This window comes from Hemicordylus capensis, chromosome 1 (genome assembly GCF_027244095.1).
Source record: "Hemicordylus capensis ecotype Gifberg chromosome 1, rHemCap1.1.pri, whole genome shotgun sequence".
Taxonomy (NCBI): Eukaryota; Metazoa; Chordata; class Lepidosauria; order Squamata; family Cordylidae; genus Hemicordylus; species Hemicordylus capensis.
Window position 1 is genome coordinate 59,003,362 of NC_069657.1, and position 18,641 is coordinate 59,022,002.

Here is an 18,641-nt window from a genome sequence, read left to right on the forward strand (position 1 = left end):
GCATTAGCGAGATAGGATGTTTTTTCATGTTTGGTAAACAGAAAAATGACAGGTGGTGGGTGGGATCTTTCTGATTATTCCTAACTGCAAATAAATCAGTGAGGAGGAGCAGCAGCTTAAATGAGGGACACAGCAGTCAGCAGTGGCATCTGCCTGAATAGAACCCCATCTCTGTGGTGACAGCTCCCTCCCTCTCTGATCAGCATGTGACTGGCTCTTGGTGGGGGAATGGCACCGTTCACTGCTGCTCTGCTGGGAAGGAGACAGCTAGAAAGAGCTGGCTGACAGGTTGAAGCTCCTACTTATATGCAAATCATACCCAGCCACAAAGCAGGAGGGATTCAGAGTTTGTTCAGACTCTCCTAGTGAGTCTGGCTGTTATCTCTCACTAAGACAACAGGAACAGCAGCAGTGGAAGGACCAGCAACAGCTGGGATGAAGGCAGCTTTGAAGGTACTGAGTACTGGATGAAAAGGGACTTTGGGTGGTTGTTATCAGCCAAGACTCACTCTCCCATTCTTCCCTTTTTGGAGAAAAATCCAAGGGTTTACAGAAGGTGGGGGAAAAAGGCTAAATTGAGGACTTTAAAGAGCTGGGGGTGGTGGGGGCAAAGCATAAATAAGATTTGAGTGCCTTGGGGCTGGTATGTATGTGCATGGGATGAATAAGGATTTATTTGGAGCAGGAAGCCGCTCCATTGGTCAGGGAGGAAGTTAAGGAACTGGATGCGATGGAAAGAGGGAGGCAGTAAGGAAAGGTATTTGAAGCCATGTCCATGGAGAGCAGTGGGAAGACTAAGAATGCAAGCTTGTGTACTCTCACTTTGAGGCAAGTTTTATTCCACATACATCGATTGGGCTGCCAAACTGCACACAATACATACTTGCAAGCAAGTATGAATTCAGTGGGGCTTACTACTTCCGAGTACAGAGGTGTAGAACTGAACTGGCCTGTACATCCAGATGTGCTATGGAGAAGACTGTCTGGGTGCCATGCGGTAGGGAAAAGGCATAATACAAGGTTGGAAGCTAGAGCTAACAGGGGCAGAAGTGAGGAAGGTTTGGAGGGGGCGGTGGCCAAGAAGCAAGGTTAAAGGAAAGGAAAGAAATTAATCTAAACAGAAGGGTAAATGGACCAGGGGAAGAAGCAATTAGGGTTGCCAACTTCCCTTCTAAGACGCTCTTGTGCCCTTAACAAGTGTGACAAGCGAAAGTACATCTTGCTCTCCACACGCTGTTTAAAGGCACAAGAGCGGTGCCAGGAAAAATAAGTTGGCAACCAGACATGAGATGCAGGCGTGTGTTCTGGGGCCGCGGGAAAAGCTGAATCTAGGCTTCAGTGCCTGATAGGGACAGGGAGAGGTGACTAGTTACCTCTACCGTCCCACTCGAGTGCATGTTTATAACGCTGTATAATTCAACGGGGCTTGCTCCCAAGGCGGGGTGCAGGGACTAGATGGCAGCCAGGGGAACGCCATGGAGAGGCGGCGTGGCGACGGCCAGCCTCTGGCAGGGTGGTGGGCCGTTCCAGAGGAGCGGGGCCACTGAGCCGCCCTTCTGCCCCGCCGCCCGGGCGCCGGCGGAGTCGCTGCCGCTCCCGGGCCCGCCGGGTGGTGGCTCTGGCGCCTGCGGCTCCTTTCCCGCCCTTCCCCTCTCCCTCCCTCCCTCCTCCCTCCCTCGGAGCGCGCTTGACCGCCCAGTGGCCGCTGCCGCCTCCAGTCCGCACCAGGAGAAGAAGCGAGGCGGCGGCATCGCAGCCAGGCTCGTCTGGCCTCTCCCTGGGCTGCCTGCGGCGCCCTCCCCCGCCATTTTCAGACGAGTTTGCGGACACCAGCTTTGCCGGACCGGCCGGCCGCCACTTTCGCAAACTCTCCCTGACTCTGCTGCCCTCTCTCTTTCTCTTTCTGCGTCTGCCCTCCTCCGTCGTGCTGCGGGAAGTTGTCGATGAGTGCCCCGCCGGTCATCCGGCCGCCCAGCCCCTTGCAGCCGGGCGGCGGCTCTGGCATCTCCTTCCACCTTCAGATCGGCCTCAGCCGGGAGCCGGTCCTCTTGCTGCAGGATTCCTCGGGCGAGTTCAGCCTGGCCCACGTCCGGGAGATGGCTTGTTCCATCGTCGATCAAAAGGTAAGATGCCTCGGTCCCAGGACCTGTTGTCAAGTCCAGAACGGGTGAAGTGGAAAGCAAGGCGAGAGTGCCTCTGAGCGTGTGCAGCATGCCTGGCCCGCACTACCAAATCGCTGCAGCCGCCTCCGCTTCCTGGTTGTGGGGTGAAGGAGGTCTGCCTAATTCCAGCGAAGTCTGAGCCCCAGTGCCTCTCATTTTAAAAAAGTCCCTAGTGTGCTCTAATCATCGTTGAGCAGGGGTTCTTAAACTTGGGTCCCCAGATGCTGTTGGGCTACAACTCCCATTTGCCCCATGACTGGGGGATGATGGGAGTTGTAGTCCAACAAGCTCTGGGGACCCAAGATCGAGAACCTCTGTCGGGGGTGGAGTAGGAGTTAAGTGTGTATGTGTACAGTATATCTATATCATCTATATCTATATCACAGCAGATCGATCGATCGATCACCAGCCTCTGTCGCTCCCTTCCACCTTATCCTTGCTTTCCTGCAGGCAGCTCCCTCCCCTCCCATCCACCCGGCTGTGCATCCCATCGCTCGCTGCCCTCGCGTGTTCTGCAAGGCTGCGATTGCCACGCGCGAAAAGTTCCTTCACCCCTTGCCGCTCTCCAAAAATACCTTCCCCCCCCCTGGTGTTTTAAAGAGAGGCGCTGGAGCTGGAGAGAAGAGTGGAGGTGGGGGGTGGGGGCTCGCCAGCAGCTGTCAAAATAATAAGCCGGCCCCGCACTACCCGCTGGGGGAGGAAAAGTTTCCACTTTGCAAGCCAGAAAGCAAAACAAGTCGGCACGCTTGGTCGACTGAGCGCAGGCCAGCAACCCAATGCCCGCAAGCTGCAGCTGGGGAACATTGGATGCCAGTTCTGACCTTGCAGACGGAAGTTTTTTCTCGTCCCCTCGTTAGGGCGGGGAGCAAGCTGGAAAGAAGAGCCGTAGGCTGGAAAAAAGGAACAAAACAAAACAGAGAGGAGGAGTATGGAATGGCCACAAGGAACTTCTTTAGTTGGTTTCACCAGAAAAGATTCAGAAGGGTTGTGCACCAACCAACTTACCAGCAACCTCACGTGTCCTGCAGCTGTTCTTATGGATCTGTTCTTATGAACTGCCCATTAAGTATGTCACACTTTTACAGGCTTCTTCGAAACCCACCCCGTCCCATTTTAACCCAATTCCAACATTGTCTCAGCTTTGCTAATCCCTCCCCTCTCCATGTATGACATGATTTATTGACAGTCTTGTAGTGAGCACTCCGCTGTAAGGTTGGTATGGGAGAAGGGTTGGAATGGGCAAGGGGTATCTGTAAACTGTGTGCATCCATAAGGAATTGCATAAGGATTTGTGGCTAATCATAGTTCCCTGGAATGTGCATGGAGTGTTATTGCTTACCCTTCTTCCTCCCAAGCACGGTGTGTCTGACATGAGATTCCCAGAAGGTCTCCCATCCAGGCCCCAACCCCATTAAGAAAAGTAATAGAACAGCATGTCTTCTGACCATTCTGTTAGCAGATCTGCTTCCAAAGTGATGGTGCTCACTTCAAAGTGGCAGTGGTCACACAGGAAGTACATCTGCCTTCTAAAGTGCAAAGAAGCTCTCAGAGGCTAACTGGTTTGTTATGGCATGGATGTTCTAGCCAGCAGCCGCTTTCCCCAGAGGTATAGAGCAGAAAGAGAAGGCAGCAACCGATCAAGGAGGCTGCTAGCTAGGAAAGTTCAGTTCACAAAGCCTCTTATTTTCAGGGAGCATCCAAACCATCACTCTTTTATTTAATCCAGTGTGTTCATCATGACACTAAGCAGTGCATCTCCCATAAATCTGTGCTTGCTGCTAACTGAAATTCTATCTTTGCTTTTATTTGAGGATACCAGGAAGGGGTCATAATACTGCCAAATCACTGCCATGATGAAGTCCTGGATTTCTTAATTGACTCCTATGAGCAGCTGTCATTTTTGCCCCTTGTATGAGAAATAGAGACAAGGCATCAAAAGCAGCTAGGAGATTTGGTCTGCAGACAAAGAAACTGCCGGTCTAGTGTTTCCTTATGATTATGGTATATATACACCTTGTTCATGAGGTACAGACTTTCTTGAGAAGGCCAGGAAGTAGAATACAACCAATGGCAGACCTTTGTGTGCTTTGTAGACTGCCCAGTTCTTTGTGCAATACCATTTGCTGTAGGAGATCATGTGAAAAATTGCTAGTATAAGTGCAACCCTCAGGCAACAGGCCCTGCCTCATTTTACTCTTCATACTATACTTACATTAGCCTTGATGTAAACTGTAGTATTTCATTCCCATATCACAAATTTATGTGTTATGCTTGTATCCTGCTCTGCTGCTTCCAAGGAGTACAGTGTGGTGTTTTAGCCTCATCACAGCAATTCTGTTAAGCTGAGTGGTGGTGACTTGCTCAAAGCCACCAACTGACCTTCATGGCTGAGTTGGTTTGGAATAGGGATTTCCCACATCAAAACTCAACACTATAGATACTATACCACACTGGCTGTAAGTGGATAATGCAGGCGAGCCTTGCTGCATAGTCGTGGGTTGGGTTGTCATACCCTGGTTTCATTTTGTGTGTGTAAACAAGACTGTGTAAGTATAGGAAAAGCATACTCAGAAAGGAGAAGAATATTAAGTAAAGTCTGATGTGAAATTGCAAGGTTTGGGGTTTGGATAATGTAAAGTGTCTGCACTGCTGCTTTTTGAATTTCTTTTAAAATTCCTTTTCCCCAGTGACAACACGTTGTGTTGGGGGCCACTGGGGAAATGTGATATTCCATCAGTTCAAGTGCTGCTTTGAGGAAAGATGTTTCAGTTCTGCATAAATAGGTGTCAGCTGTGTATCTATGGTGGTGAAAAGAATGGATAATCTTTAAGGTGCCGTGAAAACTATGGAGAAGCTGAAATAACTATTGGAAAAGATGACCATGCCCTAAAAAACATTAGATCCTGTTATGCTGCATATGTATTGTGAAAAGAATCTGGAATAAGGAATACTTCTCATAGCTTCAAGGAGCAGAGATAGAGTTCCAAATACTTTTTTGAGCTTTGATCTAATCCTGGTGAGTAGACGGGACTCCTTTGGGCAAAATATCTTGCTTTTCCTGGGGGATTAGGTTTGTTATCTGTTTTTCACTAGCCACATACATGTGTTTTTGTTGAGAGAAGGATAGTAACTGGAGCTCCTTAGAACCTGGAGGGATACTGGCAAGGAACTCAAAATCTGAAACTTCTGTGTATTCACTGTCACTTTCTTTCCCACTGAAAAGATGTTGGTACATAGGAAGCTGCCTTATACTGAGTCAGAGCACTGGTCCATCTAGATCAGTATTGTCTATTATTTCTCAGTATTATTTCTCTATGTATACCACTTTGGAAACTTTTGCTGAAAAGTGGTATATAAATATTTGTTGTTGGTTTTTTATACTGATTGGTAGCAACTCTCTTTCGGACAGAGATCTTTGTGAGTCATACCTGGAGATGCCAGGGATTGAATTTAGGACTGTCTCATGCAAAGCAGATATTAGGGGTGTGCAATTCGGATTTTCGGTGTTTCGATTCGGATCCAAATCGAAACACCCCCGATTCGTTTTGGATCCGAATCTGGCCCTTCCAAATCACACCTGATTCTATTAGGATCCGAATTAATCCAAATCCAAATCGATTTGGATTAAAAAATGGGTCCTGGGGCCAAAAGAGTGGTGTGGGGTGGTAGTGCCTAATGGGTGGAAGCTACCACCCAAATTGCAGAGGGATTGGCCAAAGGGCTGATTTTTGGTGAATTTTTGAAGTTTTAGTGTCTTTGGGGCAGATTGGGGGCATAACATGGGATCTGAGCCAAAAGAGTGGGGTGGGGTGGTAGTGCCTAATGGGTGGAGGCTACCACCCCAATTTCAGAGTGATTGGGCAAAGGGCTGATTTTTGGTGAATTGTTGAAGTTTATGCGTCTTTAAGGTTTCCCCCATTAGGTATAATGGAGGGTGTATTGCTTCACATCAGGGGGAAAGGGGTGGCCTAGAGCAGTGTGGGGTTGGTGGTAGTGCCGGGTAGGGGAAAGGAAGCTACCTGAATTTTTTCAAAGGATTTGGGCAGAGGGCTGATTTTTGGTGAATTGTTGAAGTTTATGCGTCTTTAAGGTTTTTCCTCATAAGGTATAATGGAGCTTTCAGCAGCCCCATAAGTGCACTTGGGGAGTGGATTCATGGTGTCTCATTGAAAATCTCATTTGCTATCATAGAATCCACACTCAGAACACCTCAGAAACAACAGAACCCTGTACGCCATGGGTTAGCAACCCATGGGGGTGGTTGGCACCTTATGTGCAATACACCACCACTCGCTCTGGGCCACCCCAGCACCCCCCAAGTGCAGTTATGGGGATGCTGAAACCTCCTTACACCTTATGAGGAAAAACCTTAAAGACACGTAAATTTCAACAATTCACCAAAAATCAGCCCTTTGCCCAATCCCTCTGCAATTGGGGTGGTAGACTCCACCCATTAGGAGCTACCACCCCACCCCACCCCACTTTTCTGCCCCTGATCCCACGTTATGCCCCAAATCGGCCAAAAAGACCCCAAAACTTCAACAATTCACCAAAAATCAGCCCTTTGCCCAAGCCCTCTGCAATTGGGATGGTAAACTCCAACCATTAGGTGCTACCACCCCACCCCACTATTTTGCCCCTGGGACCCGAAATTCGAGTAGACGTCACATCAGACCTTTTTGCATTGAAGTCAATTGGAGGCAAAAAGGTGGGAAATTCAAATAGACGTCATTGCTCAGAATGGAGGGGGAAGAAGAAGGCATTTATTGGCCACAAAATGGAGGGCCGAAACAACAGATATTTCGGAGCCGAAACGGGGGTGATTCGTTTTGGCTCCGAAAAATTTCGGAGGGCTAGAAGGGTGATTCGGTTTGGATCTGAATCACCCAAAATTGGCTGTTTCGGGTACAGATCGTTCTGTACCCGAAATGTTTCGCACATCCCTAGCAGATACCGTATTTTATGGACTATAAGACTCACTTTTTTCCTCGAAAAATATCCGCCAAAATTCAGGAGCGTCTTATATGTTTTAACAGTTTAATATGTTAAAACTCTGAAAAACTGGATTAAAATTAAGGTGCGTCTTATAGTCCGTAGCGTCTTATAGTCCGTAAAATACGGTATACTATCATTGAGCTACAACCCTATCCCTAGGAATTGATAGGGCAGGCAGCAGAAAATAATTTCCTGGTTTTCTGGTCTTAGGGCATACCTTGGCACAGTGTCATCTCTGGTAGCCAGAAGGCATAGCATATAGAAGGGATGAAACATAGTTTTCTTTAACAAGCACACAATGAGGTCATTCACACAATCGAAAACTGTGTTCTACCCAGGTTTGGGAACTGTGTGTACTCCCAATTTTTGATTGTGAGGAAGCAAGGTTAGAGGAAAACCTGGGTAGCTTTTTCGCCTACCTTGCTTCCACACAATCACTTCTACCCAGGTTTTCCTCTAACCTTGCTTCCACACAATCAAAAATTGGGAGTACACACAGCTCCCAAACCTGGGTAGAACAGTTTTCAATTGTTTGAATGACCTCACTGTTCTACAGAGCAGGGTAGTTTTCAGTGGAGCAGGAGGAGACAGGGAACTTTAATTAATCTGTGCTCTCGTGCTATGGTTCAGATGTTATGTGAAAGCATGGTTTCATAATGGTGTAATGCTATGAGGCTATTCTCACGATGGGGGAAAACCAGGCTAAAGGAGCCCAGCCCACTTTCCCCCCATCGTACTTCCTCCCAGTATTTCCAGTGACTGTACCCAGTTTCCCCCCAGAACTTCCAGTGACTGTTGCTGGTGTCTATCTTATGTTTCTTTTTAGATTGTGAGCCCTTTGGGGACAGGGTTCCATCTTATTTGTTTTATTTGTTTGTTATTTCTCTGTGTAAACCGCCCTGAGCCATTTTTGGAAGGGCGGTATAGAAATCTTCTTCTTCTTATTATTATTATTATTGTGAGAACCACCGGACTCGCAGGCAAGCCCATAGGAACATAGGAACATAAGAACAGCCCTGCTGGATCAGGCCCAAGGCCTATCTAGTCCAGCATCCTGTTTCACACAGTGGCCCACAAAATGCCTCTGGAAGCGTACAGGCAGGAATTGAGGGCAACCCCTCTGTCCTGCTTTTACTCCCCTGCAACTGGTACTCAGAGGCATCCTGCCTTTGAGGCTGGAGGTGGCCTGTAGCCCTCTGGCTAGTAGCTGTTGATAGACCTCTCCTTCATGAAGTTATTCAAACCCCTCTTAAAGCCATCCAGGTTGTTGGCAGTGATGTGCACGGAACCATGGAGGCGTGGTTTGACGCCGGCGGGGGTCTCCCTTTAAGAGCGGGGGGTTGCACTTACCCCTCCCACTGCTTTTCCCCTGCCGGCACTCTGTTTTTTAAAAAAGGATTTCTTGCCCCTGTTGCTGCCCAGAAATACCAGAAGTACACTGTGCGTGTGCCCGCCACGTGTGTGCACATCACACATGCGACATGCACACACAACATGCGACATGCATGATGGGCATGCCAGCGTGGTGGTTAGTGCACACTCAGCCCGTACTTCCGGTATTTCTGGAAAACAACGGGGGCAGGGGCGGCAGGGAGGAGGTAACCGCCGGCAAGGGAAAAGCGGCGGGAGGGGTAAGTGCAGCCCCCCACCCTTAAAGGGATACCCCCCGCTGGGGTCAAACTTTGAACCGTCACCAGCACAAACTGGTTTGAAGGCCTCTTGCATGGCCTTCGGACCAGTTTGTGCACATCCCTAGTTATTGGTTGTCACTAGTTATTGCAATGTTATGGCAGAGAATTCCACAAGTTGATTATGCGTTGCGTGAAAAAGTACTTCCGTTTGTTGGTCCTAAATTTTCTGGCAATCTCGAAACTGGGACGTCCTTGCTTGTTCATACTCTGGTTAGAATGAGCTAGGATTTCCTAGGTTTGGATGTTGCTGCAAATCCTGATTGTTCTAAGATTAAACAATTCTTTGAAATTTGAAATTTCTTCCTTTCTTTTGGGAAGGTGAAGTGGGATAACATGAACCCAAAGCTTGAAAGGGTCTTGCAGAACTACGATGGATTAAACTATGGTTCTGCATATATGTTGTTCAAGGCTTTTTGTATTGGGGAAATATTTCACTTGTGTCTGACAGCTTTGCCAGCATTTTTGATGCTCAGTTTTTGCTGCTTAGGAACATAGGAAGCTGCCTTATATTGAGTCAGAGCATTGGTCCATCTAGCTCAGCATTGTCTGACTGGCAGCGGTTCTCCATGCTGTTTGGCTACTTCCTTAAAATGTAATTTCATGTAATTAGTTGTTAACTTTCATTGCAGAGCTCTATTTAAAAGTGATGCATTTGTAGAAAAATATATTTATCCCTACAACACAATTGTATAAGTTGCTGTCCAAAATTTTCTCTGAGGTTAAGTCTACATTTTCTTTTTTCTCTGCAAATATTTGGCTAATGCTACTGCATTTATCTAAGGGGAAACAAAGATCTTCATTATGACATGAGCAGCACTGCTTTGAGGCCTGTAAATGGACAAAACAGAAATGATGAAACTTTAATGAAAACAGGTTCTCAGTTCCATTAGTAATTAATAAATAAAAACAATGAGTAGGCACAGGACGCAGCATTACAGTGTTATGTCATTTTCTTAAACTACATGTTTTACCAAATTTTCAGAAATACCAGTTCTATGTTTTGTAGGCCTGACAAACTGGTACCTTTGAAAATGCAGCAGGTCATCAAAGAAGTGGTTTACCCTTAAATTCTGGGCCAGGGCCTGCCGTCAACAGGGAGCAGTATGTCACATCCTCTGGTTCTTCAGTGTTCAGTTTAGTCTGCTTTTCTCTCTCATCTCTTTTTGTGTCAGCCCTGTTAGTTCATCTCTCTATGGCATGCCGGGTTATTGCCATCGTGAAAAAAAGTAAGTTGGTAGGTACAAGGTGGTAAAGTGATAGGAGTTATGAGAAGGCAAGGTAAACAGCAAGTTCTCTTGTTCCGACACCCACTACATGCTCAGCAAGCTTTTTGATGCTTATGAAATGCTTTGTCTTGAGAGGACAAATTGAGCTTGATGCAAATGACTGTGATGATAAGTGTGTCAGGTCCCAGGCTGCACAGGACAAAAAAGATGGGAGGGCAGGCAGGAGTCTTTCAAAAGGACTGGTGCTGAATTTCAGCCTGGGGAATTGGCAGGCGACCTCTGTGCATAATGAGGGTAATTGAATCGCGCTTTGTCAACAGTCTGAACTATCTCGTTATAGAACTGCTGAATACAAAGATGCTGGGAAGAGTTCAGTAGAAATTGTTAATTTCCTTGGACCCCAGAGTCACACCTTTTTGTAACACTAATACTCTTTTTTTTTTTTTGTTCCTGTTCTGTGATTCTGAAAAAGATCTGTGATGACTGAGTGATCTGAGAAGGAGTAACTTGGAAACCTATAAAAGCAAAATATGCAACCCAACTTTTATAAAGTATTATTTTTCAGAAAGTACCTAAGAGATTAAGCCACCTAATGGTGCAGTGGGGAAATGGCTTGACAACCAAGCCAGAGGTTGCTGGTTTGAATCCACGCTGGTATGTTCCCATACTATGGGAGACACCTATATCGGGCAGCAGCAATATAGGAAGATGCTGAAAGGCATCATCTCATACTGCGCGGGAGGCAGCAATGGTAAACTCCTCCTGTATTCTACCAGAGACAACCACAGGGCTCTGTGGGTGCCAGGAGTCAACACCGACTCGACGGCACACTTTACCTTAACTAAGAGATTAGGAGCCCTTTCTCATGAGCAGTGAGAAAGGGCAAGAGGGCTAGTAGGAAGGAACCCTTAAAAAGCTTACCTCCCTGCAGACGATACAGTTCTTTCTCTTTGGTGTGCAGATCGCCCGACCAGATGATTACTGGCTGCTGCCAGCAACTCTGAGGGTCAAGGTGCCAGATTCATCACCCCGTCCCTCAGAGCTCCCATAATGCACTATGCAAGTGGGTGGTGCATTATGGGATCCCCCTCTCTTCCTCGGGAGCCCCACAGTCGACCATCCCCGGCTGCAAGTAGCTACAGCTGGCAAACGATCATGGAAAAGGGGATAGGAGATCAGTCACTCTCCTAACCTCGTTTCGGAGGGTGGCTCTGTTGGCGGGTTTCCCACCTTGGTGCCTCTGGGATCAGGCCTGATCTCGAAGGTACATGAGCACATGCAAAACCGGGCTGGGCTTGCTTAGCCTAGTTTTGCATGTCCATGTGAATAGCTTCTAGATGTGCTATAATGTGTGCTGTTTTTCTAGTCATAACTTCATCCCCAGATAAGTACTGGGGATTTTTTTTTAAAAAAAATCAGTCTTATACAGCATTATATTTTAAATACAGTGTCCAATATGTACATATATAAAGATATATTTTGTTGCTGAATTCATAGAGTTTCAAACTAACATTTTAGTTGGTAGAACCAATGTCTAAATCTAATCTTTTCTATTTATCTATGCCTGGACAAGTATGTTTTGTTTTTCATTCGCTGCGTATTTTAAAATTCAGATTGCTTCTATGGCTAATATCCTAAGCTTTTCTGTGGAGGTGCCCTGTGGCTGCAAGTTTCCTCGAGCAACAGAAGGAGAGTTGCATTCATGCAAGGATCTGAAGGTAGATGTGTAAGCCCAACAATCTTTCCTTGTATGGAAAGAGCTTGCCTCAATGGAATGCCTCCACATGAACCCTTAAGATACAACCATGATTATTGCAACCTTTACATGCCTGTGATTATCCATAACTTACTGTATTTGTAATAGGTCAAATGAATTCACATTATTGCACCATTACTCACAGCAGAATAGCACATTTCTTGAATCTGTCTTAAGTACTCCATAATGGAGCACATTCCCACCCCACAAAACCAATATCACTGTCCGCCTTTTAAAAAATTCATATGGTTTCTGTATTTTTGAATAAGCTTAGATAACAGTAATAAATATACTGAGTTGTCTCCCCAACAAGTCATCACTATTTTTCAAGCAGGGGTTCTTTTGGCAAAACATCTTCAATATGGGAGCCATTTCCCACCAGTTTGATCTCTGTGCTATGTTGCACTTTTGCCAGAACATGTGTGTGTGTGTGTGTGTGGGGCGGGGCTTTAAGAGAAATGAAGCATTGGTAGCCCCAGTTAGAACTGTGCACAGGACTAGTTTGCCCAGTTCAGTTTGAATCTGAACTGGATTTGAACTGGACAGGCCATGTTCGGTTTTGGCGCCCCAAACAGGGGACCTGGTTCAGTTTGAATTTGAACCAGTTTGGGCCTGGTTTGGGGGTGCCGGGTGCCAATAAATTTGTTTTAAAATTTGACTTTCTGCTGCCAAGGGCTTCTGTGGCCTCGGGGTGGTGGTGCTGCTGCAGCCATGGGAGGGTCTCCGCTGCCCCCCTCTATCCCCATGGGCCATTTAAGCCTATTTCAGGGGCGTTTCATCCCTGTTTGTGTGCATGGTGGCCATTATTTGGGCTGTCGCACATGCGTGTGGGCCATTTGCATGAACTGCTCATGACCTAGGTCATGCAAATAGCCCACATGCATGCGCGGCAATCCAAAAATGACCACTGCGCACACAAACAGGGCTGAAATAACCCCCAAATGGCCCAAAATGGCCCGTGGGGAGACTGGGGGAGGCAGTGGGGGCAGGGGGAGCCTCTGGAGACCATGGCCAAAGCATCACCCCTGAGCCTGGAGACCATGGCCACAGCAGCACCCCTGAGGCTGCAGAAGTTGTCAGCAGTAGTAAGTCAACCTCCAAACTAGCCTTGGGGGTTCGGCCCAACCTCCAGCTGAACCGGGCTCGGTTCAGTTCGAGGTAGAGCCCTTGAACTGAACTGGCTCGAGCTTGAAGCAGCTTGAGAATGAGCTGGTTTGCACATCCCTAGCCCCAGTGCGATCATGGAAGACATGCACAGATCACTGTGGAGTGTAGTGCCTCCCAGCTCTTTCTCCATAGAGCTCTGTGGGGAAAGCACTGGGAAAGACTACATTGCCCAGCGTCATGTATATACCTTCCAAGATTGCACTAAGGCTTGATAGGAGTCCACTTCCCTTAATGGAGCCCCACTGGTGCTGGGTTAAGTGCAGCACTGCACTGTGGGAATTGGTACCTCTGTGCAGCGCCAGGCATGCTGCGTGGAGTATTTGGCTGCAGCCATATTTTAAGCAGGCTTAATAAACAATTAGTCTCTTCAGGGGTTTCATAGTGGGCAACATTTGAGAGGGCAGGGGAAGGAAGTTGACCTCTCCCCAATTTCAGATTTTGTGTCTGCAGCCAGTTTACTAGCTCTACCTGAGAGGTGATTATTAACAAATTATCAACAATTAGAATAAACTGTTCTAAGTTTTTATGCTAAAGATGCAAAACTGCCCTGAGCCATTTTGGAAGGATGGTATATAAATCCAATCAATCAATAAAGCAAGCAAGCATTTGCTTAAAAAGGAAAGGAGGGATGATCTTGTTATAGGTATTGTGAAATTATGAAACTAATTTCAACTATACTTTTTTTAAGCAGTTTGACCTTGAAGGTATTCAAGAGCAGGCTTTTGAAACTTGCTGTGAATCCTAAATCACAAATCCTAAACAATGTCCCTGGGCAAAAATGATCTTACCAAGCCATTCAAAACAAAACAAAACCCTTGTTTACTTTTTAAAGCATGTAATCGTAACACACACACACACACACACACACTCTCTCTCTCTTACACTTAAAATTAACATATTTGTTCTCCAAGGTATCCTTTGATGTGATTCTCCTGCATTGTTAGGGATTCCATAGAGTTCATTCTTTACATGGAGAAAGGTGGGAACTAGCTGGAAGTGATCACAGATATTTCTTAAAGTAGAGACGTTGGTAGTTTAATTCAACTGGATTATTTTCTCAAGGCTTTGAGTGAGTTGCTAGATATATGTTGTCTCCCCTTTTCTCATTTACCTTTGGCTACTACTTTAACTTTGGCTACTACTAAAACTTTAGTAAGAGACATTTATGCTTCGGAGAGTTCCCATGGAAAAAGTTGCTCACCAAGCAGAGTTGCCACGGAGGGAGCGATACAGGTTGGCACATGCCTGGTATTGTGCAGAGGGCATTCTTAGTCAACCTTAGACAATATCATGGGATATAAAAGAGAGAAAGCAAAGAATTGTACCAACCTCCAAGTGATCATCCACTATTGACACGTTTTATTTCACATTGAATCTTGTTACCTGTTGGTCTTCCAATCTTATTCTCAGATTTTAACTGCTTTACTTGTGAATTGTTTAAATTTGGTTTTTTGGTAAACTGACTGGATAGCTGTTATGGCTGAAAGACAGGCTATAAAGATAAACTAATCCTCCTCACCAATCTGGTAGTATACATCACACATTCCCCTTATGTACATGCTTCCTCCTCCCAGAATTGCGGGCTTGGTTTTTCTTTTAAATATTTTGTTTCCTGAGTAAGTACTATATCTGTTTGCATCCAGCAAACACCGATAAAGTTGATGCAGCTTGCTGATAAAGTAGGAAGTGGGGGTAGGGTAGGACTTGAGAGACAGGATTGTGAAGTAGCCATATTCTATGGTCATAAAAGCACTCAGGTTAGCTTCTGCTAACAGAAAAGCAGATGTTGTTTAGGTAGGTAATCTGGTAAATGGATGTAAGAGTACAAGAAAGAAAGACACTTTGATGGTGGGTGTGGGTGTGGTGGGGAGTGAGAGAGGAGGATGGCCTGGAACTGGGACTGTGAAAGACTTTGACCAGCCAGTAGTACAGAACAATTTTCTAAATGATGAACAAGCTTTTGTGGAAAAAGAGTGACCAAAACAGTGACCATTCATGGAATGCAGTGGGGACTGCACAAACGCCTTGTGTAACGTTGGAGAAGCTGCAGCCAGTCTGTGTAGACAATATTGAGCTAGATGGACCTATGGTCTGACTCAGTATATGGCAGCTTCCTATGATCAAACTGGCTGCCTAGATGTATGCCCCAAGATGCTTTGGGCAGTGCAGGTGAAGCCCAATTATTTGAATTATGTCTGAAATGCTATAGGAAGCTAGGCAGATTCAGAGCATTAATGCAGTAATGTGTTTCTACTAACTGCATTGTGAGCAGTAGTTTTTCTTCTCTTTTTACCAGGCCATATATTCATTAGAAATGATGTCTTGTAACCTGTCTGCCTTTCAAGACTGTAGAAGCACTATCATCAAAACCCCTGCCTATGTGGTGAATAGCATATGGTTATGCTGTTGCCCCAAGGAAGTGTTATCCTTCCTCATATGTGCATGCATTTCAAAACCACATTACAAGCAGTGATTACGATGTTAACTTGATTAGGGGTGAATTGAAATAATCTTTTGACAATGTAGGAAAACTTAAATTAAAACCAAACCAGACAATCATGAGCCTTTGGAAGCAACAACTGCATTTCAGTTAGCTGTGCTAGATTACTTGCTTCCTTCTGTTTTCAGTGTATTGCAATTAATCCACACAACAGGGCCTTATGTAGACTTATAACTTGATTATAGGCCCACCTCACTAGTTTGAATTATTTGCTTCCTAGAAAATATGCAAGAAAATGGTCTACTAGCTTTGGTCCTGAAGCTGTTGTTGGACTACAGCTCCCACCACCCCTCACTGTTGGCCACTATGCTTGAGGATGATGGGAGTTGTAGTCCAATAACAGCTTTAGGGCCAAAGCTGTGCAGCCCTGGGCTGGAGTGTTTGAGTTTGGATACAGGAAACCCAACTTCAGATCACTGTTCAGGTCTGAAGCTCACTGGATAGGCTTGTACAAGTCAATAGACTTCTTCACACAATTGAGAACTGGGTAGAACAGGTGCCCTACCCAGGCTTGAGAGTTGTGAGCACTCTTGTTTTGTGATCACATGTGAGGGGAAAACAAGGAAGGAGGCTCCAGCAGTGAGGACAGCTAGCCTCCTGTTGGGGTAAGGCGCCATCCTATCCAGTGGCTGTACTCAGCTGCTAAATGGGGTAGGAGGAAAATGAAGGCTAGCTGTCATTGAACCCATTCTGATGGCCAATAAGAAAGGGCAATAGAATTTAGAATAGGAATAAGAGCCTACCTCCCTGCAGATGAGCAGTTTCTATTCCTTGGGCGGGCTGATTGCCCACCCAGATGATCACTAGCTGCTGCTGGTAGTTCTGAGGGTTGGGGTGCTGGGACGTTTCTCCCCACATCACCCCAGCCCCTGGAGTGGGCTGCATAATGCATGAGTGTGAGGTGCATTCTGGGAATTCCCCTTTCCCTTCCCGAGAACACCACAGTTTGTAGCCACAGCTGCTTGCAGCCACAGCTGACAGATGAACGAAAAAATGAAGTTAAGAGAGTGCTCCATCGGCAGGTTTGCTGCTGCGGTGCTGCCAGGATCGGGCCAGATCCTGATGGTATACAAACATGTACAAAACCGGGCTGGGCTTCTTTAGAGGGAGGCTCCATAGGCAGGTTTGCTGCTGCGGTGCCACAGGGATCATAGCCTCAGTAGCTTCCAGTTCCTCCTAACTTGTTTCCCCCTTGCACGTGATCACAAAACGGGAGTCCATACATCTCCCAAACTTGGGTAGGAAACTTCTCCTACTTAATTCTCTGTCGTATGAAACATGTTTCAGCACCACTACCTCACTGGGTCATTGTATACTGCCCTGAGCTCCTTGGAGGAAAAGCAGCAGTGGTATTGTGATTTTTAGCATTGGTTGGGCTACATTTTTTTTAAAAAACCCTCTGCCTTCCCCACCTGGGACTTGTACAGCATTAATAAGGGAAGGAGTGTTTTTAAGCATGCACGAATGTCCTATGCTCTCCCCACTGAGAAACAGCAACTATTCTCCACACATGCATGGACAGGAGGAATAGCTTTCATGTGAAAGAAATGTGATTTCCAGACAAAGTTCTGACTCAGTTCTTCTCTTCTCAAAACTTAAGCCATGTTGCATGGGATGGATCTCTGAATCCATGAAATTAAAAAAAAAAAATTAGTGGAGGGGAAATTTGGGCCAATCCTGGCGGTTCTCACACGCAGCCTAACCTAGGCTGGGCTCCTCTAACCTAGCTGGGGAAACCTACACGTTTCCCCAGGTTTAGCTGCTTGTTTGAAACAGAGCAGGAATAGAGGATCCAAAACTGGGTTGAGACATGCCCTAAAATGCAGTTCAAATTTGGTCAGGCTGCCTATCTCTTTTTGAAATTAAACCAGAGAAGTTCCCTCCCCTATTACAGATTAATGTAGTAGCAAATGTAGCATTTGCTACAGGCCCTGCGTTTTCGAGGGCCCCGCACGCCCAGCTTCCAACTGGGAATTAAAGTTAAAACTTTACCTTTTTTATTTGGTCCATGTTAGATAAAATATCCCTTTTCTGCTAAATGTGCCTTTCAAGAAAAGGCCCAGCACAGCATTTGTCCAGTGGCTGTTGCTGGTGCCTACCACATTTTAGTTTTAGAGTGTGAGCCCTTTGGAGGCAGAGAATCATCTATCCACTCTTTATTTTTCTATGTAGACCACTTTGAGAATTTTGATTGAAAAATGGTATATAAATGTAGACTGTTGTTGTAGTAAGTGTGAGTTTGTGGCTTGGTCTCCCATACTCCAAAATATAGCAAATGAAAAAAATTGAATTACTTTACTATGCAAGTAAATAATGTATGTTTTAATATTTATGTGCATTTAAAAAATTTTTAGGGCCCCTTTATAACATATGCTTCAGGCCCCACACTAGTTTAATCCAGCCCTGCCCCTCCCACTGCACACATGATGGGTTGTTTAAAAAGTATCCACCTTTTGCAAGGGGCGGAGCTAAAAAGAACCAGGAACAAATGCAATGTTTAGGCTGAGAAGCAATCCACCCATCAGCTTTACAGTGGGAGGGGATTATATAAGAGGGAGAAACTTGTTTGGCTATGTTCAGAGAGGCATGGCAGCTGAAGTCCTTACCTGACTTGCTCTGCAGGCTTCTATTTTGCTTCCCAAGTCTGAGTTGAAGATTAGTTTGAAACACCAAAACAAAGAAACAAGGCAATGTAGTTGTTTTTAACTGTATGCTTCTCTCACTTTGTCCCTCCATCCACCTTTGATTGGGAGGGGGCTTCTCCCTTCAGCTTGTAATGCCAGAGCTGACACTGAAGAGTAGGATACAAATGGGAAAAGCAAATAACTCTGTGGGTGTTTATGCACTCTAAAGATCAACTTAAGTTGAAGTGTGATTTCAGCACACCGCAGGAGGGCTGTGAGTTCACCTTTTGGCTGCTCACATGGACAAATCACTGCCAGCTGGAGAAGTTAGTGATTTCTCTGTACATACCACTGTGTCCAATGTTCAAATATTTGGGGACAGGCTGCTGCTTCTATTTTGGTCCCCCAGTGCTTGAGAATTCTGAATTCTGACAGCAGGGAGCATTTGGCAGATTTGTTTTAGCCATATGGAACAATTTGCTCTGTGTACCCTGATTGTGATGCCTGTGCTTTGTTCTTG

General features: G+C 45.9%; 1 protein-coding gene across 3 annotated transcripts in view; it reads left to right on the top strand.

Annotated features, from left to right (window-relative positions):
• Window positions 1-233: 233 nt before the first annotated feature.
• PRKD1 (protein kinase D1) overlaps window positions 234-18,641 on the top strand; it is a 194,338-nt gene continuing 175,930 nt past the window's right edge. Inside the window, exons 1-2 of one of the 3 annotated variants that reach the window (XM_053284026.1) lie at window positions 234-453; window positions 1,938-2,123. In XM_053284026.1, the coding sequence (XP_053140001.1) occupies window positions 436-453; window positions 1,938-2,123 (204 nt within the window). In that variant the 5' untranslated portion in view covers window positions 234-435. Of the gene's footprint in view, window positions 454-1,937; window positions 2,124-18,641 lie in introns of those variants that run through there. The other 2 variants (XM_053284030.1, XM_053284029.1) reach the window with 2 other exon arrangements.